Source organism: Amphiprion ocellaris, chromosome 3, assembly GCF_022539595.1.
Source record: "Amphiprion ocellaris isolate individual 3 ecotype Okinawa chromosome 3, ASM2253959v1, whole genome shotgun sequence".
Taxonomy (NCBI): domain Eukaryota; kingdom Metazoa; phylum Chordata; class Actinopteri; family Pomacentridae; genus Amphiprion; species Amphiprion ocellaris.
The window spans coordinates 11583468-11608392 of record NC_072768.1 but is presented as its reverse complement, the minus strand read 5'-3'; the positions used below and the strand labels follow the sequence as shown (position 1 = coordinate 11608392).

Here is a 24925-nt window from a genome sequence, read left to right as displayed (position 1 = left end):
TGCAGCTGATCAGTGGTGAGGCCTGTGGATGACTGGAGATGTGTGTGGACACTTAGACGAAGCAGCAAATGTGTTGAAAATGAGTTGTCTTCTCAGAGTCTTGAAGATGTTTTGTCAGAGCTAAGAAAGAAGTAAGAGATCCTGCAGGTGATTGTTGAGTGGTGTTGAGGAATTTGAATGTAGAGGAATAGCAAAGAGATTTTGAAGATATTTAAGCCATAAGTTGTATTTTATTTGTTTGCTGTTCTCTCCGATTTGTAGTGAAGAGAAGTGATTTGACATGAAGAATGTGATTTGTGTGGCTTTGAAATTGTGTTAAAATGTAAAAATGAGTGATGAGGAGAAGAGTGTGACTTTTTAGTATTGTGTTTTTTAGCGTGTTCTTTAAAAGTTGTAGGTAGATCATGTTCTTTTTTTGATTTTGTGGATTGTTTTTTTTTCTTTCAGTGTTGATGTCACCGCCTTGACGAATAGAAGAAAAGCCTGTATTTGGGTATGTAGGACCGGTAGTCCAGAGGTAGTGATGGTGGTTTGGAACCTGGAGAGTGCAGGTTCAATCCCCCACTCTGCTCAAGCTTTTTTTTCACATTTGGGCAAAATTCGCCAAAAATCTTCTTGAAAGACAGTTAAGAATAAGAATTAATAATAAAAACGCTCTTTACGCTCTTTACGCTCTTTACGCTCTTTACGCTCTTTACGCTCTTTACGCTCTTTACGCTCTTTACGCTCTTTACGCTCTTTACGCTCTTTACGCTCTTTACGCTCTTTACGCTCTTTACGCTCTTTACGCTCTTTACGCTCTTTACGCTCTTTACGCTCTTTACGCTCTTTACGCTCTTTACGCTCTTTACGCTCTTTACGCTCTTTACGCTCTTTACGCTCTTTACGCTCTTTACGCTCTTTACGCTCTTTACCTTTTTCGGGCAACTTCTTGGTTTTGCTGGAAACCACCCTTCAACTCCAATCCACTGACACTCCACACCACAGACCACAACCTTTCCACTCCACTATCATCCTCCGCAAGGTTCCCAGTGGGGATTCGAACCGTGACCCTCCACATGACAGACACACAACCTATGTGTGAGCTATCTTTCACACAAGGTCCTTCATGGACTTTCTTATAATGATGGTTGAAAGAAGTTGTCATACAGCCAAAGTATGTATATATTGTAAATAAAGCTGCTGTAACACTGTAAATTTCCCCTGAAGTGGGGAGAAATAAAGAACTTTATCTTATCTTTATCTTATCTTAAAAAGTGTCAAAAGAGCCCTGGGCTGGATTCGAACCAAAAACCTCCTGTATGAGAGGCAGATAACTTACCACTGCGCTATCCTTCCTACTGCTTGTAACTGTTAGTTTTCGTAAATGATGGTACACAAAACTATTAAGGAAGTGAAGATAATAAAGGTACTAAGGTGGATTTCAACCGGGGACCTTCAACATGCCAAGCAAAAAATTTACCTCTACACCACCTGTCCTACAAGATGTTGCTCTAACTTTGCTTAAATGATGCTAGCAATTAGTACTGGAGCATCCAAAGGACACATAAAAAGTGTGAGTGGGGATTTGAACCATGGACCTTCAACATGTGATGCACAGAACTTACCTTTGCACCACATTTCCTACAAGGTGTTGTTGTAAATTGGCTTAAATGATGGCATCAATCAGTACTGGAGCAATCAAAGGACAAATAAAAAGTGTGAGTGGAGATTTGAATCATGTGAGGTACAGAACTTACATTGTAGGTCTATTTCTGAGACTGAATACACCCAATCTCATCTGATCTGCAAAGCTAAGCAGGATTGGGCCTGGTTAGTATTTGGATGGGAGACTACCTGGGAATACCAGGTGCTGTAAGGTTTTTACTTCTCCCCACAACCTGAACAAGACACTGCTGGTCATTCACTAGAGACAGCTATCAACTAAAACCTCTTGGTTTCTTTATTATACACTCTATGAGGTGGATAAGCTGCAGCTCATGCTGATTTATTGCTGGTTCTGGTTGGAGCCAAAGAACAAAGGCGTCACCTGTTGGAGCAGCTGATGTCCTGCAGCCTCTTCACCACAGAAAGCCTCTGACACCTTCAATTCTTTACACTCTGACTGCAAGACACCAATCACATAGGAACATATACATGTGTGGAACAAAGAGCTGAGCTGACACTCAACATGTGTTTGACCATTTATTGATAAAGACATTCAAACATGTCTAGAGATAGAACACCAACGCACGGTGTAAGAAAGGTCAGAACAGACTTCACCTGCTCAAGAAACTGAGGTCCTTCGGGGTGCAGGGAGCAATTCTGAGAACCTTTTATGGTTGTGTGGTGGTATCAGCCATCCTGTATGGAGTGGTCTGCTGGAGCAGCAGCATCACGGCTGCAGACAGGAAGAGACTAAAGAAACTGGTTAAGAAAGCAAGCTCTGTCCTGGGCTGGTGTTAGACAGGAGGATGATGACAAAGCTGTTGTCTATCATGTAGGACATCTCCCACCCCCTGCAGGAAACAGGACCATCACCGGCAGCTCCTTCAGGGACAGACTGCTTCACCCACGATGTTTGAAGGAGGTCCTTCCTTCCTGCAGCAGTCAGACTGTGTTCAATCAAGCCTGCTCCCAGTAGTTCAGATCACCCATGAAGTAACTGCAATAAAATGTAAATAAGTCAATATGTGCAATTTCACAAGGTTTTTTTTTTTTTTTTTACAAGCATTTCTATTTCTTCTCTAAGGAGAAAGCATCTATTTATATCTGTGCACTGAGTGCTGCTTTTCTTTTTACTTTTTTTCCTATCTGCTACTGCCACACTGAAAATTTCCCCACTGCAGAATCTACCTATCCATCCATCTATCTATGGTCCATCTACCTCCCTACCTATCTATCCATCCATCCATCCATCCATCTCTCTCACGGGTGTGGGGGTTGATTCACCTGTTCTCAATCACCTTAATCCACGAAGGCCCGGTTCTTCATTCTTCCGCTCTCTGCCAGACCAGAGACTTTGAAACCAGAACCTTTCTCCTACAATTAGTCTGGTTTCCCCTTTTTGTTTTCACCTTGGTTTAGTTATCCTTTCTGTGTTGGTTTTAGTTTCATTCGTTAAATAAACTCCTTGTAATCTTTGACCTGTGTCTGCAGATGTCCTGTGACACCAATGATCCCATCTGATATTTAGCATGTTTTCAATTATTGGTCCCATTTCTTAAAAAAAAAAGCCCCCTGAAATCTGATCAGATAAATGAATGTGAAACTACTTTGGGTCTGCTGCAGCTGCCTCCCTCTGATCTTGTTCCTGCCCACAGCACAATCTGATCAGTGAAACACTGAAGGACAACTTCAGCATGTAAAACATAAATAAGCAAAGGCTGCAACTCGTGATTATTTTAATTTTAACTTAACTTTATGTGCTGTTCAAAAACTTTATTTTTTTCTGCAAATGTGTAGTGATTCCAAATCTTGGTTATTGATCTCCTTGATTACAAAAAAAATCTGTATCGACCCGGAAAAAAAACAAACATGTCAGGCACCCTATGATGTTAACTGTTTGCCTGAATGTTTTTGTTTAAAATCCTCAGTAATAACCTTTGACTGGTTGCTCTTAACCCTGTAAAACTCACTGCTGCAAAAATGATTGAGCAGATTGGAGCATGTTTAAGGTAGTTACACAGCAGTTGATGTTTCATGGCAAAGCATCAAAGTTCAGGAGGCCGCCATGGCCACGCCCTCAGACTTTTGCGGAGCATTTTGATAACTTTTGATCACCCATGTGTGTAGTACATCCTGGCCGAATTTCATCTCTCTCAGTGTTACCCTGTTTGAGTTTATAGCTTTTGAAAATGTCTAAAAATGACCCAAAATCGTCAAAACATATGACATATAATTCAAAATGGCTGACTTCCTGTTGGATTTTGGGCATGGGTGTCAATTACATTTTTGTGTGTCTTGACGAGTTACATATGTGTATCAAATTTCATAATTCTAGGTGACACGTACTGGCTGTAGTAACTGTTTGAAATTTTCCAGGTGGCGCTATGGAGCCATTTTGCAACACACATGTGCACTTTCCCTAAAATATGAAATGGGTTGCCGGTCCAGATATGTGTGGTAATTTTGGCGAGCATTTGAGCATTTTTAACCTGTCAAAAAGTACTTTGTTTATTACGGCAACGATGCGTTGCCACGGCAACAGCGTTTTATGAATCGTCAAAATCTTCACACTGTGGCATCGTCTAGGCGTGATCACTGAGCTGACCAATTTTCAAGATGATTTGACAAAGTTTCAGGCAATGGTAGGTGCAAATGTAATGACAATTTCTTCCTGTTGCCAATAGGTGGCGCTATGAGTATTTCTAAATTTATGAATGTGGATGTGTTCAGAATCGGACTGGTGTCCATCACATCAAGTTTGGTCTGGATTGCATCATTTCCAGCTGAGATATTAATAATTCAATTTTCATGGCGAGAAATCGAAATTCGCCGCGCCGCCACAGACACGCCCCTTGACGACGAGTCACCATTTTCTCTGGGAATCATCATCAATGTGTTCTGGCTTATGTCACCACATTTGAGGTGAATCTGATCAACGTGCTAAGAATAGTACATCAAAGTGTAAAAAATGTCAATTTCCTGCTACCACAAGGTGGCGCTATGACTGTGAATGTACAAGAGAGTTAGACACCACTTCCTGTTTCATGGCGAAGGATCGCTATGGCCACGCCCTTTGACTTTTGCGGAGCATTTTGATAACTTTTCATCACGAGGCAGAGTTGCATTTACTGGCCAAATTTGACGTCTCTCGGACTTACCCCCGCTGAGTTATTAATCTCAAAAAATTTACAGCTAATTTAAGATGGCCGACTTCCTGTTGGGTTTAGGGCGTGGCCGTGATTGACTTTTTCGTGTGTCCTGATGGCCTGAATATGCATCCAAAGTTTTGTAGCTGTAGATTAAATACTCTGCCAGTTGGCCTAATGACCACTTTTTGCAACTTTGTAGGGGGCGCTATGGAGCTATTTTGCCACACACATGCGCAACTCCCACAAAATATCAAATTTTTCGCCAGTCCTGATGAGCATGCCAAGTTTCACGCATTTTGGGGTATGATAAGGCCGCCAAAAAGGCAATTCAAAAGACGGGAAAAGAGTGAAAAATAATAAGAAGAAACCCTAGCATTCCAATAGGGTCTTCGCACCTTTGGTGCTCGGACCCTAATAATTCCTAGGGTTTCAATAGGTTCCTCGCACCACTTCGTGGTGCTCGGACCCTAATGAACAACACTAGGGATCTCCTATCCCGGAACACTCGATCCCGCTGAGTGATTCACATAACAAACCGAACCAATCAGGTGATTCGAAGCAGTTGAGTGCTTCAAACGTCACTGAAGTGATTCAAACGTCACGAGTCACGTGACCAAACCACGACTCGGCACAGTGGCTCGATACGTTTGCTTCATGAGCTACAGCGCATGTGTCGAAGCCTCGGGTATCACAGGACCGTCACTACCAGTTGTCGACAACAAAAGCGGCAGAATTTCTAACGATGTCACGGTTGTTTCTGTCTCACCGTTTTTGCACTAAATGCACCTTTCTGACATTGCGGGAGTCTCCTTTGCTGACCGGAGCTCGAACCAGGCAGCAGCAGTGGAACGGTGTTTTTGTGCAGAAACGTCGGTTTGTTGGAGGTTCGGGTTTTTACAAACACCGGTCAAAGTACACGATTTGGATATGTGGCGCCGGTGTGGGGCTTGTTTTAGCCGCCGGACTGAAATACAGCTCTGATAGTGCCAACAGCTCCTGTGCTGATAAAGTTAGCAAAGCAGAGAGGAGCGATCGATACAGCGGAGCCATAAAAGTTAGCAGAGACCTTGTGGAGCGGATAAAGGTAGGCACAGAGGTAGGCCTGGGAGCTGTTGCTGATTCACCAGCTTCCATATCTCCTTTAACTTCTATCTGCCATGTAACTTTATTGCCACCTGCGTCACCTCGGTGTGTCTGTGTGTTGTCAGGCTGAGGTCGGGGCTCCTGGGCTGGTTGTTGGGGTCTCAGTGGATGGAGCTCAGGTCTGGTGTGAAGGTTGGTGACTGTCATGTCCAATAAAGATGTGGCTAGTTGCATTTTTTCCAACATGACAACTTCAGTTTTACGACAGTTCACCCACGAGAGAACTTAACATGTGCCCAGTGTTAAAATGTGACATAAATTGTTCTACCAGGGCAAATACTGGAGCAATATGGCCCCCAATGTTATCACTTCTGCACAGTTTTTAGCCTAAAATGGCACAATATTAACTTTATGCTCATATTGTCAACTGGTATGATATTCCCAAAGTCTTTGAGGGCTTGTGTAAAAGTGGACAATTTTATCAGTTTTATGTCAGATTTCATTCTCAGTTTGCCCTGAATTTTGTGACGCTTACTGATGTCATGCCACTTTTGACATGAAGGTGTGTGGATATTTTGAACCAAATTAACACTAATATTACTACCATACATGAACGAACAAACCGAAATGAGTTCATGGTCAGTTGTTACAGGGGCTGCAAGTAACAATTATTTTCTTTATCAATCAGTCTGTCAGTTGTTTTCTACAATAATTGATTAAATGTTGATGACATCCTCAAATGTCATGCTTTGTCAACAACCTGAAGATACTCAGTTTACTGTCATAGAGGTGGAAAGAACACCCAATATATTCAGAGAATTTTGACTTTTATTCTTTAAAAGAATGCTCACAATGATTAATCAGTTATCCAAAACATAGATAAGTTGATAGTTGACAACTCTTGAATTATTTAATCATTGCAGATTTACTTAAATGGTTCATATCTCAGTGTATTTCAAGTTTAAATCAAGATTGAATCAACTAGGAACTGTTCTATTAAATCTAATCACTAATATGAGAGTATATATCTGTAGTGATGTGCAGGCCAGCAGAAAACAAAAAAAAGTTGCAGTACAGTAATGCAATGATGTCATTTAGAAGCGTGTTTTCATTACATACAATAGTTTGTCCACTGGAGAGCACTGACAGTTTTACTTCTTGACCATAACAGTCTTGTACAGAATGTATCATTTAAAACACAAATTAGATTCAGGGATTTTTTAAAAAAAGAGAATCAGTTTCCTTGGGTCTCTTTCGTTTACTGAAATGTCCCACAAATAACATATTTAAGTCACATTTGTTACAACAGATAAAAATAGTAGTTAAATGCTGTTTGTTACACACAAACAGACATCACCTGTGAGTCTGCTGCTCCTACATATTAATACATATAATATATCCTAAAATGTTATCGAATAATATCATGGTTGTTAGGCTGTTTGTTGTTGTTAGACTCGTCTTTGAATAGGCCCAGGGGCCTGGTATTTTTGGGGGGTATTAGGAGCTGAACAGTTTTGGAATCCTTGTATTGAAATATGTTGATATGACTTATCTGGAATCTTTAACGTATTCCTCAAGGAACAAGAACTCAACACGTTTATGTGCTTCGTCAAAATTCTTTATGTAATTCAGGGATCGGTTATGCCGATTTGGAGAATCGTGTTCCATGTACCCCAGAAACAGTGATGCGAATTGCCAGCATCAGCAAGCCCCTCACATCTGCAGCTGCTGTACGACTGTGTGAGCAGGGGAAGCTCGATCTTGACGTCCCAGTGCAGACATATGTCCCAGAGTTTCCCCAGAAACAATTTGATGGACAAGATGTAAGTCATTTAAATTAATGCAACAGTTCTTTCATCTTAGCAGGCCTGTCTTGTTCATTTTTATGCGCTCATGCACTTTATGCATTCTGTTTTTCTAAGGTCACGATAACCTCTCGTATGATTCTGTCCCACCTAAGTGGTATACGGCATTATGAGAAGGATGCAAACAAAGTGAAGGAGGACAAGGAGAAAGCTAAGCGCCTTTTAAAGCCACCTGTTAAAGAGAAAGGGGATCAGAAGAGCTCATCAGAAAACAAAGATAAAACCACAACAGCTCAGAACAACAAAGGCAAAGATGCAAGTCAGGCTCAGAAGAAGAAAGAGTTTGAGCATGAAGAGTACTACTTGAAGGACAACTTTGAAAGTGTCATTCAGGCTTTGGACCTTTTTAAAGACGACCCGCTCATTTTCAAACCTGGTAAAGCACATACGTGTTATCTTAGTGAACCATTCAAATATTACACAGTTTCACTGATCATGACTTCATGAGTCAGATTCACGTTTTTTCCTACATGCAGGCACAACTTTCCTGTACTCCACTCACGCCTTCACCCTGCTCAGTGCTGTTATGGAGCGAGCTGCTAACCAGCGCTTCCTGGATGTTATGATGGACATGTTTTGTGAGTTGGGGATGCTCAATACAGTGCCCGAAGAGAATGAGCCTATTATTTACCACCGTGCCAGGTAGCGTACAATCACTAGTGCCAAGTTATGTCCAAATTTCTATAACAAGCCACAGTTAATCCCAGAGTAGATGGGTCAATATATAACTGAGGGACTTTTGAAGTCCATGGGATAGTTTTTGCATACATTTTTATTAAAATTTAAAATATGTATTTTTTTATGTCCATTATGATCATGTCTTTACAAATTCCATAATTATTTATTATGGAAACAATCACTTATTAATAAAAAATGACTGTGGTGTTTGGTTTTAGGCGGCCATGCTGATTTTAGGCCTGAAAACAGCAAAAAATGTCAACTATGTTACAAAAAAATCCCGCAATTATATATTGACCCAGATGTATCGGTATCATCAAAGTAGCAGCTTGTAAATGTTTTTTCCTTTGAGCTTGTTTTGATGGCTTATGTTCAGCATGCTAAAATCCGGTCGTGAGCTCATATTCCCTGTTGATGCTCCTCCACAGATTTTATCATCACAACAAGAGAGGACGTGTTGTGAACTGCCCCTATGTAGACAACTCCTATAAGTGGGCAGGAGGCGGCTTCCTTTCCACTGTGGGAGACCTGCTGCGTTTCGGTAACGCTCTGCTCTACAGCTACCAGGTGGCCAGCCTGAAGGATGCTGAGGGCTTACTGCCTGGCTTCCTCAAGCCCCAAACAGCCATTGAACTGTGGGCACCAGTTGACAAGACAGAAGCCAGCTGGGATAAGGATGGACTGTACGCCCAAGCCTGGCTGGTAGTGGAGAGACTGCAAAAATGCGGAGAGTGCAGGAAGCGCAGGCACTACGTGTCGCACACAGGGGGCGCTGTGGGGGCCAGCAGCGTCCTTCTGGTGCTGCCCGGTGAGGACACAAACCAAGCACAGCCCCCCGTCCTTCCACGAGGAGTAGTGGTCACCATCATCGTGAACATGCAGTCTGTGGGACTCAACAGCACGGCATTGAAAATTGCTCATGAGTTTGACAAAGCCAGAAGTGTGAGAGAGTAAGGTGTTTACAGAGATGTGCCAGTTTACATTTTAATGAGAAGCATTTCAGATGAATGTCGTGATCTTGTGTAATTTTGATACAGCTTTTAAAATTGTGTGGAGTAAATTTTTTTGGAAATGAAATAAATGATTCTCATGTATTTTATATTGATTTCAACACGAGGTAGGGAAGCCATCATGCCACTAGAGGGCAGCAGTTTACTGACTTTCTGACACCAACAAATTCGATTTGTAAGTTTTATAGAGAAAGTAGTGCATTTCTCAAAAAGCTAACACACTAATCCACTACTATTTATATACACATTTATGAATTTGAAAAAAAAAAAAAATTTCATACAAAATAGATAAAATAAACATGGTGTAACTTCAAATTTTCTACATGTTATTACCTAAAAAGCCCAGATTTTTCCTCATAGCATCATGACATGGTTAGGGGGAAAAAAAAAATGTGTGTTGACCTACTGCTGTCAATAACCAGAAGCAAAATATCATATGAAACTTTCACAATGTACTCAAGGCTGAGCTGACATCAGAGATAACATATCCTATGACAGTGTTTCAAACTGACTTCCACCTTGAGTTTAATCCAGACTTTTCTTGTCTGAATGAGTTTGTAGCCCATCATTAATGCTGATGAGAGTTTTAAAGAGTAACTCGGCTGTCTAACTTTAGTTTCCCCCTCCACAGTTGATTGTTAGGAAGTGTGGGGGAACACTGGAAGACCAACAAACTACTGAAAATGCAGCCCAACAAGTTTGAATTCTCTCCTCAGCTCACTGAATTGAAGCAAATTTGATGGCACCAGTCTCATTATGCGACCCCTGGGATCTCCTGTGCCCCTGTTTTTAGATTTAAGGGAGCTGATGAATGGCTTGGGATAAGCTAATTATACAGACTCCTACACACACTCCATCACTAAGCTTGCTGTGTGAGTGTGTTCTAACATGTTCAGATATGTGAGAACAACAATTCAGTTTTAAAATCTGCAGAGTGATGACATTGTTGAAAAGTGAGATCATCCTGACCAGTTGGTATGACCTCAAGGGGCAATTATGGTGCAGGGTCAGAATTGGATTTAGGATTAAGTTAAGAACAGGTTCAAAGTTGAGGTTAGGAAACAAATGTTGATGGTTGGATTTAGCAAGCCAGTCAGGATCTCATAAATATACCAATGTTGGTGTGGATGTTTAGTCTAAAACCAGAAATCACACATTCAGATCATTCCATATATTTGTTTACATGGTTCAACTACACTTTGTAAATATATTTCAGACACAGCACATAGATTGAAATGTAATTTAACTCCAGTAGCAACAAAGCCAACTTCATAGCTGTGTTTCAAAGATAAAGAAAAAAAAAAGCTACTCCACAAGGTGTGATTCAATTCTCGCCCACTCACACTTGTTTCACACCCTGTTTGTGTTTGTGTTAATGAACTACACTTTTCTGGAGCGATCAGCGTGGAATCTAGACATCTCATGAGAGGATTAATCAGCTATCAGCTCTTTACCTTGACTTTTGAGGTCAAGGCAGCAGTTTTTTTTCTGTCTGTTGGTCTTACATAGTCAGATCCACAACGGTCAACATTCAACGAGACAATTGACACTTAGAATAATTTTATCATCCCATCTGACACAACAAAAACAAAAGAGTAAACAAATGTACATTAAAAAGAAAAGGAAAGTTCATACTCTTGATTTTACTCTCCAGTACTCTTGGTGGTTGTTCTGTTGGCTCTGTTTCCTGGCTTTCAGCATTCTGTGTGAGGACACAAGTAGTGATTATTAGCTTTAAAAGAGTAGATTCTGGCTGTAACTGTATGAGATGTAAAACACAAACTAACACATCCTAACACTATTTTTAAGTTGCCTTGGGAACACTGGCAATGCTAAATTCAAAAAGTACTTACTTGCGTACGTAGTAGATAACAACAGCCAGCATCGCCAAGATGAGGAGGGCAACAATGACCACGGCTGCAATTAACCCTGCCTCCTTTGCATTCGGGGAAGAGCTAAAGAGCTGGAAGTGCTCACATCTGCTGCCTCTGTAGCTCTCACTGCACCTGAAGTGAGGCAGTATGACATAAAAGAATAAGGGAAATTTGAGAAGTGCCCATATATTTCTGTTTTAAAGTGAAACTTCCCTGAAGACACATTCTGTTCTCGAACAGAGTTAAACATTGTTTTTTTTGTAAAACTTACACACAGGAAAGTGAATCCATGGAAGATATTTTATAGCATATCCCTCCATTCATGCAGTAGGCAGCTTCCTTCTCATCACAGAGTTCTCCATGATCTACAGAGACATAATGACATTTAAGGAACGATAGCTGTACCAGAGCTGAACTCTCACTTTTTCAAATTATTGGTTGCTTCTTCTGATGATTATTTTTTTATATTTACCAGCCATCATTTGTAATCTTTAGTCTTCCCGTCTCTACGAACACAAGAAGTATTTTTGAGTAATCTCTCACCATCAGGGAACTTCCAGATGCCAGTAATGAAAGTAAATCTACACATAAGTACATTTTCTTCAACTGAAAGGTGCATAAACTGACATTAAACAGTGAGTGAAATATGTATATCACCCCCTCGCTCTGAATATATTAAAAAATCTGTTCTTACCAGCTCGTGAAATCCTTGCTTTTGATGGTTGGCACAGGTTCTCAAGGTAAGTCACACTGACGCTAGGATCTCTGAGGACGCTGTCATGTAGGCGTGTTCCTCCCTTGGACTAAAAAATGTTGTGATTGCAGTTTGTCCACATTGTAAATGGCAAGTTAAATGTCAGGATACTACCCACTGATTTCAGGTAATTTGTTAGTGTGTGTCGTAAACGTCATTTGCTGGTGTATGAGTAAATCACAGTGGGATATCAGAGGTTTAAAAAATCTCCAAAAAGTCACATTTATAAGTTGACGTCTATGTGATTATAAAATACAGAAAAATTCTGTGTTTGTTCTTGGAGTTATAGTTGGATCATGACATCAGGCACAGGATGGGTGAGGAAAGCACCTACTGTGCATGTGAGCTCTGCATGCACAATAGCTAAGAAACAACTGAATGACTGGTATGCAAAGAAGGCATGAATGGAATCGTGGGAACTTTTTATAGTCGAAGAAAACATTGCAGCACTTCCTTCCGACAGATAATTACTCCTCTGTGCTCTGAACCGTTAGTTGACTCATCAAGCAGCCATTTTTAATTGTTTACTGCTTTTGTAATAAGAAATTGTCTTCTGAGGTATGTAATGGCTGGGGTTCCTCAGTTTACACGGGCCACAATCACTCACTGTGGAGATGTTGAATGGATTTTAATGATATTTCGGCTCAGCTTAATGTTTTTTAAGAGTAGACTTCAGGTAGCTTCTCCGCATAGGCCTACCATTGATATATTTCATTGGGCTAAATATTTCTAATAGGTCACCATTATTAAAGGCTGTGTAACACATAACTAATGATGTTATTAATGGTAACACATCATTTCATAACACTTTATAGATAGATGATAAGTTTTCAGCAAGTTATGGGTTGCCAGGTTGTGAAAAATCCTTTAACTAATGATGATACTTTATCGCTCAAAATCTGGGCCAAAATCTGCTTATTGTTCCAATAACATTTACAACTGCAGATTTACTATAAACCCTTTATTACATGTGCATTAAAGCATAGATTCAAGTCTATCCAAAGACAATAGTCAGATGCCCACATGTATTCTTAACAAAAATATAAATGCAGCATGTAATATTTAAATAAATTCTGTCCATTTTTTCTAACATAGGGTTATAAATATTTGTTGCTCCAGCACACGTAATTTCTACAACGGTGGGCATGAAACAACAAAGGAGGCATTATATTGGACACGGTAATGTGCAGATGAAAAGTGGAGTCATAGACCAGAAATCACAAGTCAAAAATGCTTCACACAGCTTTAATGCGATTGTCTATGTTGCCCCACTCTTCCTTAAGGGCTCGGTGAAGTTGGTGGACATTTATGTGGACTGGATCATGTTGTCTGAAATAACAAATGATGGAAATGTGGGCATTCAAGTGTCTGGCCACAGCCCTAACTGACATACAGCATCCAGCAGGGCAATAACACATCGTCGTCTTTCTCTTATCATCTGTGGCATCGTGTCATTTGAGTAAAGCTGCATTTTAAGGGGCCTTTTATAGTCACTGGTCAAAGGAGTGTCTGTGTTCTGGTCAGACTATTCAATCATTGTGCTTTAAAGCCTCACCAGACAGCAGTGGAAGAGCTCAAAACTTTTTTAACTTTAAACATTTTCTACATGGAAAATATAACATAGATTTTTTTTTCTCCAAGGCAGAAAAGACCTGCATTTAAATTTGTGTTCAGTGTACTCCTAAATAGGGTTGACTTGCTTTAATTACTCCTGTTCATACTGCCCATTATAAAAAGCCCTTTCTAATAAAGAACCACGATCCAGTGCAAATGATGAAACAAAATCCACAGTCCTCTTTATGTGCATTAGTATATTTCAAACCTTATCTGAACCTAATATGAGGTTTCAACTGGAAGTATGAGTATCCACTGTAGCGATTGTCTTCTTCCAAAAAATAAAAAATAAAAAATTCTGTTGTGATCCCTAGCCCAGGAAGGATGGACAGTGTGGGGAAACAAATGATTGTAAAAATGGCATTGGAAGTATGCATATTATTTGATTAGATCAGACTGTGGAGGTCTCTTACTGACTTTGCTTACATTTGAAATGTACACTGAGTTAATTTCACTTTGGAAGCTCATTAGTGAAGAATCTCTTGCTGTCTAGCATGAACATGAGGAATGATTACAGCGAGCAGAACCTGTTTAGCTGCACATATATAGTACACTCTAAAAATACATATTTAGGCTCAACAACAACAAAATTTAACATCACAGTTTTCATCAATCTTTTTGAGTTATGATAACTTCTAATAAAATTCAACCAACAAACAAAACAGAGTTCGGAGAATTAGTCTTTCATCTACAATCAATAGTTTTTGAAATTATCCATTGCTTAATAATTGGTGGCATGAACATAGAGTTTTTAAGGCCTATGAATCTTGAAATCAAGTTATCAAACCAGCTTTGCAACTTTAATTACAATTTTCTGTTTAAATTCGTCACAGTAATGAGTTGAGGTAATTACTAACAAATATGTCAACACAACTCAAAAGAATGGTCGCATCTTAAAAACTATCTAATTTGAAAAACGGAATATTTATTTTTATCTTGCAACCAATGCATTTAATTAGGTGAATTATTTTTTACAGTGTGGGTACCTAAAGACAGATTTAGAAAAAAATCTGAAAGTATCAGTGAACATTTCTAAAGGTAGCCTTGAAGGCTTACTCTACTGAAAGTGAAGACTTCATGAGCATGTATTGATGAACTGCTAACTTTTTACTTTGTGGAAAGAATTAGCCACTTATTTATTGATTATTTACAAAACTACTAGCAATAGCTTTAAATCCCATTTAAAAATGCTGCATTTCTGTGTTTCATGGGCTTTATTCTTTCTCTTTATATTAGGATACAACACAAACGTCTCATCAGGTCTCCTCTGGGCCTAATAAACATCATTAAACTCGCCACAGAAACACTTTAAGTCTCTGTGAATATTAGTCTGGTGAAATGTCTTTTATTTTTTTATTTTTTCGTGCGGGTGGGTTGTTATCGCGAGGAGCTCTGGAGCTCAAGAGGTGAAGTGAAGCGAGAGTGTTTTTGTACGTCGACGCTTCCAGGGTGGCACAGAAACAGGGACGTCTGCAGGCTCCGATGCCTTCACAGGAACACGGACTACATATATGCCTTATGTGACATTATTCTCTGTCTGTGTGTGTCTTTTTGTCTCATCCCTCTGCGTTGACAGCGCAGCTCGTCACACATCTGTAAACCGCTGGAATCCCCGTTTTCAGCACCTGGACAGCTCCCGGTCGTGAACCTCTGCTTCTTCTTCGCTTTCTTATCGGGCACATGGAGTCCCTGATGTGATTGTGGGGGAAGCCCTGCAAGCACATTATGCCTCCCTCCGAAGATGTCGTTCTCCGCCTGATTCAGTGACAGCCCCTCTCGTCGTCTCCGCTGAAGGATGCTGCTTCCAGTCCGGAGGAGGTGTTTTCGTCGTGCGCTATCCTCCGAGAGGCGATACGGGTGCTTGGCCAACGCGGATTTCAGGGTAATCGCAGCCTACACACAGCAAGATCCGAGCTTTCCTCACACCGATCATCACCATCAGCAGCAGCGGCGAGGAGGGAGATATTACCATCATCATCATCATCACTGCGAGGGCAAAGGAGTCACGACCACACTTTAGACAATGTAGAGCAAGACAACGCAAGAGGTTAGTGTGTCTTTTCGAGGGAGTGTTTGATTGGTATATTTGTGCTGAATGAGGCTGCATGGCCTCTAAACAGCATACACCAAACATCATAACTGTTTGTGTTACCTGAGGAAATGATTGCAAATGCATCCTGATCACATCGAATGCACAAAGCCTGCACAGAAACGGCAACACAAATGTTCATGAGATGAAATAGTATAAATTTGCTGTGTTTGTGCAGAACCACCTCTGCTGATGAAGCACTCACTGTAGGCTGTACTTATAGTAATAAGGGGGAGCGACTCAAGATGCTGATTGTGAAATTCCATATCCCTGATACTAGGATTTACCAAAGTCCAGAAATACTTTGCTGTGTAGTGTAGAATCTGCAGAGAGAGCTGCACACATCTTTGATCGCACTTGGTTTTCCTGAAAAGTGTTTTGGTGTTGGTGCACATCTTATGGCCGCATCAACTGTTTACTGTTTTCCAGAGTATAATGCTAAAGATGCAAATTTTCGGGGTGCTGCAGTGACACCGTATCACTGTCAGCCCTTGAATGACCTGTGCTGATTTATCCTGAGTAGCATTTAATCTGCTGTGCTTCACTACATTACTCTCCCGTGGCTGCGAGTGCTGACTCCTCACCTCTGAATGTCCAAAGGTTTGGGTTTTTTTTTTTTTGCAATTCCTCTTTGTCAGTACCCCACATTCCAAGAAATACTGTCTAAATTATTGAAGCTGCATTTATTTCTCTTGTCATCAGCTGATTTTTCAATTGGCCTTAGTGGAGATTTCATTTTGAAGCTACGTTGGGAGGCTTTCCTGTTTGGTCATGACATGTCTGTTAAGCAGCTGGAAAGGGCTCCCACTGAACCGACTTGGACATCAATGGCTCTCTATCCCGTGGCACAAAGAGCTAGCATCCTGCTGCACTTGCTATGCAAGAGGTGTGATGTTCCTCAGCCCCCTGATTCACAGGGTGGAGCGTATATTGGAGGAGATTTAAAATCCATTACAGTTTAGTGCTCCCCAGGAAAATAGTTAAACAGAGCGTAGCTAAAGCTGGAGTTAAGTCAGACAGTCTTCAGGAAAAAAAAAAAACATAAGCACTGATTATTCATTGATAATCCTGGATGCATTTGAATTGCTCAACTGCATATAGATGTTTCATGATATTGAGAGTAAATGTTTATTTTTGACCTTGAAAATAGCAGTTGGCAAAAAAAATCTTCTTACAAGATCTATTTGTTGCTGTTTCTGAAGCTGCCAATCATATCTCTCTATCTTTCTCAGCCAATGGAGTTTCCCGCGATTTACTGCCTGATGTGTTTTTTTTTTCTGTTGGTATTACTTTGTACTTTTTTGTATTTCCTGTAGGTGTGGTAGGAGCCAGCTCTCTACAGTGGTGAAATCACATATCACACTTGGGGTCATTCAGCTTGGACGTCTGTTTGCAGCAACAAGACCTCGACATGAGCAACACCCAGTAAGTGTAACACCCGCCAGAGTCATCCATGGTTGAGAGAGTGTGAAATCTTAAATCTCTATTTATGAACACGCAGTCTTATGCAAAGGGAATCTCAGCGTGGCAGGATATGATTAACCTGCATATTCTCGTGCCCCTCCTGTGAGTGACTTTGAACAGGGATCAGTGAGAAAGCGCATCTCGGCCACATCCAGTATATTTCTGAGAGCTGAAGACTGGCTGGTCATCTCCAGTCTCTTAGCATTCAGGAGGGATGTTCACTTGTCATCTTCTCTTATTAATAATTACTCTGTGTGTGGTCCTCCAGACAGGCCCCGCATTCTGATGACAGCCAGGGTTGGGGCTAAGAGAAGGGAAAAGAGAGCGAGCAGGGGAATGGAGTTGAGTGGGAGGAAGTGGAGTGGAGTAGTGTGGAGTGGAGTGAGAGGCGAATGCAAAATGGGTTCAGTCAGCTGCATCTTCTGCAAAGAGCAGGATGCTGCTTCCAACCAACAGGGACCTTCGTCGAGCCTCAGACCGGCACATTAGTGCAGCTGATGGTTGATTACGCATCCACGTTAGAACATCTGTAATCAGATATTATAGGGAATATGTCGACTGGTTAGTAGTACAAAGGCACGATTTAATGCTGCTGAGTGCCGGTGACTCTGCGAAGTGACAGATGGGAAACTCTCATGCAGAGAAAGGTCTTTGGAGTTATTTTCACCCCTGCTCTCTTAGACTCGATGCTGTTGTAAATCCCCTCCTCCTCTCTCCGGCACACTGTAGCATCGCTGCTCTGGAAGCAGTGGGAGGCAGGATGGGAAAATATTAGATGCTCAAATAAAACTAATTCAAAGGAACTCGCCTTAAATGTTTCACAAAAACAACAATTCATCTTTCTGTATCTGTCTGTAGTTTATATTCAAAATAGTGTATGTAAAGATAAAGGCTGGAAATGAAAACCCCATAGAGGCAGAGCTCAGCTTGTTCACCTACTATGGAGATATTTGTACATTTTTTAATTATTCAGCAAACAAGGAGTGAACATCACACACCCTGAGGAACCTAGTGGCTTTGAAACAGGTCAGCTTACATTTACTGTAAGTAACGTCTGTATCACATGATCCAGTGCTGTGCTGCTCTTAATGTTTCAGCATAATGAAGCTATTAGAATATGTCATCTGTTTAAGCATTCCAGGTCTGTGTTAATCTTATTATTATCATTTTTAAAGGTATCATATGGTGAAAATTCATTTTCATTTTGTTTTGTGATTGTTATAATCTTGGCATTTAAAGCAGCAGCTGTTGAGATATAAAGATATTTACTACCAACTGAGGAACCAATAGTCATCTAGCTCGAACTTTCCATTACTCTGCACGCTCAGTGCCCACTGCTTCTATGATGAGCCATTCAGAATGAGCAGCTGCCTCACAGTTTGCCAGGTTTACTTACTTTCTAGAGCTGCTTCTACTAACTCTAAAATGTCACAGCCACAAGTAAAGCACACCTAATGTTCAAGTGAACACAAGAGTCTTCACACACTTCCAGCCTCTGAGGTACTGAAGACCCAGTGAATTGCTTTTATTATTGGTTTTAATGCTGCTACAGCAGTAGGAAAACTTTTGGTGTTAGCATGGTGTGTGGCTAATGTGGCTAGCTTCGCCATGAGCTTTAATCATACTGCCGGTCGGAGCTCTTTTGAAACTGTAACGCTAAAGGACAATAATCAGAGATGGTGGAGATTTCAAGACCAGTCTGACACAACTAAACAAAGACTTGGTGGGATACTGTGTTTTCATGTTGCCTCTTGTGCTTCAGTCAGTGTTGTAGTGACTTTACCTGTAGTCACTGAGGTGGCAGTTAGTGTCCTTTGGTCTGACGCGTGCGGCTTCAAATTAAAACAGTGTCTCTGCTTGTTTTTACTGATGTTTCATTTATTGACGGCAATTGCATGTAAGTTATCATTCAGTCAACATTAAGTTTCCAATAAACCAAAATTATATAACCTGACAACATTCACCTGCTTGACACGGCGTTTGAGCACGGTCGAAAACTGTTCGGCTTCATTCTCCAAACTGCACACCTGCATTCATTCATTCATTAGCCAGTATATATGCAGTCCACTCTCGACAGTGGGCAACCCCGTGGCTCCTAAAGCCACACCCACACAGTCATACCAACATTCATAATAATAAAACAAAGAGATCATAGTTTGGCTCCAACACACCAGCCCCTAATTGAGAACGCAGGAGGCTTGAACAATTCAACATAAATTTCATAATGGAGCCAATAATTTCATAAACACAGTCTTGTATATATTAAACTGTTTTGGTTGCAGCTTCTTGAAGCAAACAAAGTTTGGTTACTGGCCTGTCCAGTGTGCTAGTTTTAGTCTTTACTCTTGCAGAACGCACCAATCCTTTCCTATCTGGATAGGTTTCCAGGACTCTTCCAAGCAGCCAAGAACCACGTGGCGCTGTAGAATCTGCGATAAGCACAATGTCTCCTGGGACAAGACTCCGTCTCTTCTTGCTCCACCTCTGCCGCTCCTGTAGCAAAGGTAAGTATTCTCTCAACCAGCGTTTCCAGAAAAGGTCTGAGATGTACTGAACTTGTCTCCACCTCCTTTTGAGGTAAAGGTCAGACTTCTCTACCAAGCCGGGTGGTAGGATTGGCTTTCCTTTCATGGTGAGAATATGATTGGGAGTGAGAGCTTCCAGATCGTTGGGATCTCCTGACAGTTTTGTCATTCAGGATGGCTTCAACGTCACACAGTACTGTATAAAACCCCTCGTCATTCAAGGTTTGTTGGCGTAAGACTGAGGTAAGTATACGTCTAATCATCCTTATGATTCGCTCCCATACATCTCCGTGATGAGAGGCTGCTGGTGGGTTGAAGCTCCACTTCATTCCTTCCTCCAGGAACGCTGACTGTATTTTGCTGTGATTTAAAGCAGCAAGAGCTTCCCTCAACTCTTTTTCGGCACTGACAAAGTTGGTTCCATTTTCGGATCGTACATGAGAGACTGGTCCCCGTCGACAAACAAACCTGCGTAGAGCATTTATACAGGAGTCTGTATCCAGTGAGTAGGCAACCTCCAAATGGACTGCTCTACATGCCATACAGGTAAAAATGACTCCATAGCGTTTTTCAATGGATCGGCCTCTTTTGATTTCAATCGGACCGAAATAATCAACTCCAACGTTGGTAAATGGAGGAAAATCAGGAACAATGCGCTCTAGAGGCAAATCTGACATTTTCTGCTCACCCAACTTCTCTCTATGATGCCTGCAGAAGACACAGTCAGACAGGATTTTACGTGTTGCTGCATTGGCACTAGTGATCCAATACTTTCTCCGCAACCTTGAGAGAACATGGTTTCTCCCACCATGGCCCACCTGCTCGTGGATGTGCTTGAGCAGCAAATTGGATACATGGAGGTCTTTTGTGAGGATAACAGGATGTTTAGATTCTGCAGACATTGCTGCTCTATTCAATTTCCCTCCTACTTGAATTAAGCCATCCTCCAGGATGGGGTCCAGCTTGTCGATGGAACTCTCCTTCACTTCACACTTTTCAGAGGACAGCACAGAAAGTTCCTCGTGGAACCTTTCTTGCTGCATGAAGCAAATGATTGCCATTTCTGCTTTTGACAGGTTGTCTGGAGTCAAACTCTGATTTTTTAATTTCGCTTTAATGCGTTGCATATCCTGTTCCACTTTATCTACATCTTCATGACTCAATTCTTTTCGTTGTTGACTCATTTCCAATAGAGTCTTCCTTATTTTCAGGATCCATGCAACTGACCTCTTCAACCGCTTCCAGTCGGAGAAGTATGTGATCAGTTGGTGTGTGGGACTTGGTGTATTTACAATTACTGCATTGGTGGTGAGCTCCTTTTTAACCTCAGGGTCATTAGCAGTAATGTTGTACTCCAAGCTAATAGATGACCATTGTTCCTCTGGGTTCAACAGAAACTCAGGGCCTTCAATCAATGTTCTGTCGGTCAGCAAGTCATCCACTCTGACTCCTTTTGAGGCTTTGTGGTGGAACTTCTTATCTCTCACAAACCTCCTTTTCAATCCAAGAATGTGTTGCCTAGCAACACATTCATTGTTTGGCAGAGAGATATCTTTATGTTCCAAGGTGTAATGACCATTTTTAATCTTGCATGAATCCTTCATGATCTCCATTAGCTCTATGTCATCCCTTGACATTTCCTCTTTGTCTTCTGATGACCGTTCATTAAAATCATGTTTGTACTGACTGATCAGCAACTGCTCCAAGTTTGTAATGGAGATTCTATTCACAGAAGCAACAGGGTAGCCACTCTTACACTGTTCCTCTCTGTGTCCCGAAAGGGGACCATTAATAACCCATCCCAATAGAGTCTTAATGGCATATGGCCCATTGCCACGACTGTTAATTACCTCCCATGGCTCAAGCAATTTAGAAGCGTTGGTACCAATCAACAACTCTACTTCTGCTTGAATGTGAGGAATTACAGCACCTTTCAAATATGGCCAATTGGCCAACTCCTCTTCTTTTATAATGTTATTTGTGCTCACTGGCATCCTCTTCTGGGTGTAAACCATGGGCAGGTCATACAACTGCTTTCCAGTGAGGCTTGAGATCTCCAGGTCCGTAAGCATGTAACTGGATACTGATGTATTTGCTCCCATGGTTAACAGGCTAATTTGAGCTTTCCTTCCAGTAAGATTCAGCTTTCACATGAGATTTTCTGAACAAAAAGTGTCTGTACTGCCTTGATCCAGAAAAGCATACGTTTGGATTATTTTTGCCTCCCTTGCTAGATTTCACCTGTACAAGCAAGACTGACAAAATCCCATCACTGTTACCGGCCCCTGTTTGTCCACATGGTTTTAAAGAGACTAGTGCATTGTTTACTGATGGTTTCCTTTGTTGGTTGGTATCTGTGCTGCTTGCTTTCTCCTTTTGATTAATGTGCAGAACACTGGGATGGTTTTGGTTGCACTTTAAGCAAGTCAAGCGCTTCTCGCAATCTTTGCTAAGGTGTCCAAAGTGAAGGCAGCCAAAACAGATTCCTTTCATTCTTACAAAAGCAATCTTGTCCCGGTGTGCTTTGTTGTCAAATTGTGGGCATTGGTCCAATGTGTGACCTTTAAAACAGAGTGTGAGCAGATGCCTTGTTTTGCTTAAACCTTCCTAGATCTTCCACTATTGGTGTTTCAATGGTGGTAACAGTTGCAAAGCTGTCTCCTTTGAATCTGGGTTTGCTTTGTGGGTTTGACCTTAATTTGTTCACAGATTTACTTCCTGTATTTGCTGGTGTGGTTTGAATGTCTCCACAGACAGGATCAGAAATGATTTTGACCTGACATTCAATGAATGTGACGATGTCTGTAAATTGTGGCCTACGATTGCATTTTTCAATGACTTCACAGAGACTCTCCATTTTTCTCTTAGCCTGTATGGAAGCTTTGAGATCAATGTTTTCATGTTTGCTGGCATATTTAGCTCTCCCATGTATTGTACATGTTCCATGGCGTTGCAACATTCACGTAGAAACAGAGCATAAGCTTGAAGAGATTTTAAATCCTCCGCCTTCACTAGTGGCCAGCTGAGCACCTTTTCCATGTAGGCTGCAGTGATCTTGTATTCATCAACAAAATGATGTTCCAACAGATCTTTGCCATTTCATACCCTCTGTCAGGTGGCATGTGTTGACAGCTACGTACCAAGTCTCTGGGTTGACCCCTGGTGTATTTATCGAGGAAGTACAAACAATCACCTCTGTTGCTCGTGTTATGCTCTACACAATGTACAAATGCTCGGACAAAAGTTCTATACTGGAGAGGATCCCCATCAAAATATGGAATCTCTCTCAGTGGCAATAGATGAGAAGTTTGTTGCTCCACTAGAAATGCTGTTATTTCATTTTGTCTTTGTAATAAGCTGCATACAGCTGATGTTTCATCATTGTTTTGAATAAAAATATTGGTTGACTGCTCAGGAGGGTCTACAGGAAGTTTGCTCAAGGGTTTTCTGTATTGTAGTTTCAATTTATTGTGCTGTTCTGTATCCCAATATACATGCTGTTGGTATTGTTGTTCTTGCCAAGGTGGTTGCTGAATGGATGGTTGTTGAATGGATGGTTGTTGAATGGATGGCTGCCATGGTGACGATTGCTGATGCAAAAATGGTTGTTGTGATTCAGGTGGTTGTGATAGGGAGGGCTGGTAATCCTTGGCATGAGGATCTAGTGTGCCTGAAGGTTCCCTTGGCCTTGTTTCTGTTCTATGAGTCCATTCCATCTGAGTATGTGGTTGATGGAGCTTGGTGACTGGGGGGTTTTAGTACTGCTACCTTAGCCTCAGCAGCAGCCAGCTGTGTGTCAAGTTCCAGCATTTCCACTTCTTTCTTCCTGTTCCTCCAGTGCACGCCTCTCCCTTAAGGCTGCAGCACGTATAGCAAGTGCAGCTCTCTCTGCCTCCACCTGGAAGCGTGTTGATGACGTAGAGGATCTGCTAGATGACGATTTTGTATGACTTTTCCCAGTAGAATTTTTACTGCCCACATTAGAAATGCTGTCATGGGGATTGATTTCATATTCCACGTCCTCCTCATTCACAGTTTCAACAGGTTCCTGGCCATGTGCACATTTCATCCATTTTCCCCATGTCATCAATAAATTTATAAATACTGAGCATTTTTGCTTGAAACCATACTCCGTGTTTGTCCTTTTCCTCCGGAGGTAATAACGGTAAAAGAGACTCGTGTGCCTCTCTGGCTTCCTTGCATACATGCAAATATTTCTGAAAAGAGCATCGCACCTCTGTTTCACATCCTCTGTCTTCCATTAACTCGCGCACTACTTTTTGCAAGTTACTTGCCTTATTTAGTTTGGATGCTCGAACCTTTTGTAGTGTGATCAACTTTTCCATTAAGGCCTTTGGGGTTAGTTTGATTGTGTGTTTTTTAAGGACTTGTGTTTCCTTTCCACCGTTATTTGTCGTTTGCGTGGACTGCGTTTCAGCCGTGGCTTCAACCAACAATGCTTGATCATTTGTTTCACCTTGTACGTTTTCAGACTCCATCATCACACAGTGCTCTCAAATATAATAAACAACACCTTTCATTGGATCAGTTACACCAGCCTATTTCTTGTTTCAAGTTTGAATCACAAATACCTTCACCAATATAACACACACCTCAGTTCACAAATAGAACACGTCACAATTATTTCAGTTCGAGTTCAGTTCGTTACCATCGCATTGGACAATTGTTTATAGTTAATTATGGCCATGTATTGTGTTGATAGCGCAACATACCTGTTGTCCATACGCTGTACGTGCCGCTTGTCTGAAGTAAACAGCAGGCCGAGCAGCGTCGTCCTCACATCCCGCTACACAACGCGGCTCCCAATTGCTCCGATCCAGCGATGTCCTCAGTGATCGGCAGTTGTTCTGTAGGACAATAAATCCAACGATGTCCTCAGCGATCGGCAGTTGTTCTGTAGGATAATAAATCCAGCGATGTCCTCAGCGATCGGCAGTTGTTCTGTAGGATAATAAATCCAGCGATGTCCTCAGTGATCAGCAACTGTTCAATAGGACAATAAATCCAGCGATGTCCTCAGCGATCGACAGTTTCTGGAGCCTGAAACGTCCAACGTTGATCCTCTTCCTGGCTTTCAACTTAATAGTTCGTGTTCTCAACAATAAGCCAGTTTTCGACTTTTGTAGTGACTTTACCTGTAGTCACTGAGGTG

The 24925-nt window shown here is 41.4% G+C and overlaps 3 protein-coding genes across 4 annotated transcripts in view; 2 read left to right on the top strand and 1 right to left on the bottom strand.

Annotated features, from left to right (window-relative positions):
- Positions 1–5438: 5438 nt before the first annotated feature.
- lactb (lactamase, beta) lies at positions 5439–9521 on the top strand. Of its 2 annotated transcripts, none has more exons than XM_023287781.3 (6): positions 5439–5892; positions 6005–6071; positions 7512–7702; positions 7802–8120; positions 8221–8386; positions 8851–9521. In XM_023287781.3, exons 1-6 carry the CDS (start codon positions 5539–5541, stop codon positions 9374–9376), a joined length of 1623 nt encoding a protein of 540 aa, XP_023143549.1. In that variant the 5' UTR covers positions 5439–5538; the 3' UTR covers positions 9377–9521. The 2 variants fall into 2 exon arrangements, with proteins under 2 accessions (XP_023143549.1, XP_023143550.1); XM_023287782.3 differs by having other exon boundaries at positions 5440–5880.
- Positions 9522–9540: 19 nt separating this feature from the next.
- On the bottom strand, positions 9541–12117 carry LOC111580162 (pro-neuregulin-4, membrane-bound isoform). Its single transcript, XM_023287783.3, has 5 exons — positions 12001–12117; positions 11779–11812; positions 11578–11671; positions 11286–11438; positions 9541–11134 (listed from the first exon to the last, which is right to left on the bottom strand). The coding sequence occupies exons 2-5, from the start codon at positions 11786–11788 to the stop codon at positions 11062–11064; spliced, it is 330 nt and encodes a 109-aa protein (XP_023143551.1). The 5' UTR covers positions 11789–11812; positions 12001–12117; the 3' UTR covers positions 9541–11061.
- A 2961-nt stretch (positions 12118–15078) lies between these two features.
- tmem266 (transmembrane protein 266) overlaps positions 15079–24925 on the top strand; it is a 33383-nt gene continuing 23536 nt past the window's right edge. Inside the window, exons 1-2 of the mRNA XM_023287790.3 lie at positions 15079–15721; positions 17080–17188. Coding sequence (XP_023143558.1) covers positions 17175–17188 — 14 coding nt within the window. The 5' untranslated portion in view covers positions 15079–15721; positions 17080–17174. The remainder of the gene's footprint in view (positions 15722–17079; positions 17189–24925) is intronic.

Excerpts from the sequence above, each read along its gene's own strand:
- lactb (XM_023287781.3), top strand. The coding sequence starts at position 5,539 with ATGTCACGGTTGTTTCTGTCTCACCGTTTTTGCACTAAATGCACCTTT. Across the intron at positions 6,072-7,511 it reads AGCTCAGGTCTGGTGTGAAG|GGATCGGTTATGCCGATTTG; the intron begins GTTGGTGACTGT and ends TATGTAATTCAG. Across the intron at positions 7,703-7,801 it reads AACAATTTGATGGACAAGAT|GTCACGATAACCTCTCGTAT; the intron begins GTAAGTCATTTA and ends TGTTTTTCTAAG.
- LOC111580162 (XM_023287783.3), bottom strand. Across the intron at positions 11,439-11,577 it reads ATGGATTCACTTTCCTGTGT|GTGCAGTGAGAGCTACAGAG; the intron begins GTAAGTTTTACA and ends GCCTCACTTCAG. Across the intron at positions 11,135-11,285 it reads GTTATCTACTACGTACGCAA|AATGCTGAAAGCCAGGAAAC; the intron begins GTAAGTACTTTT and ends GTCCTCACACAG.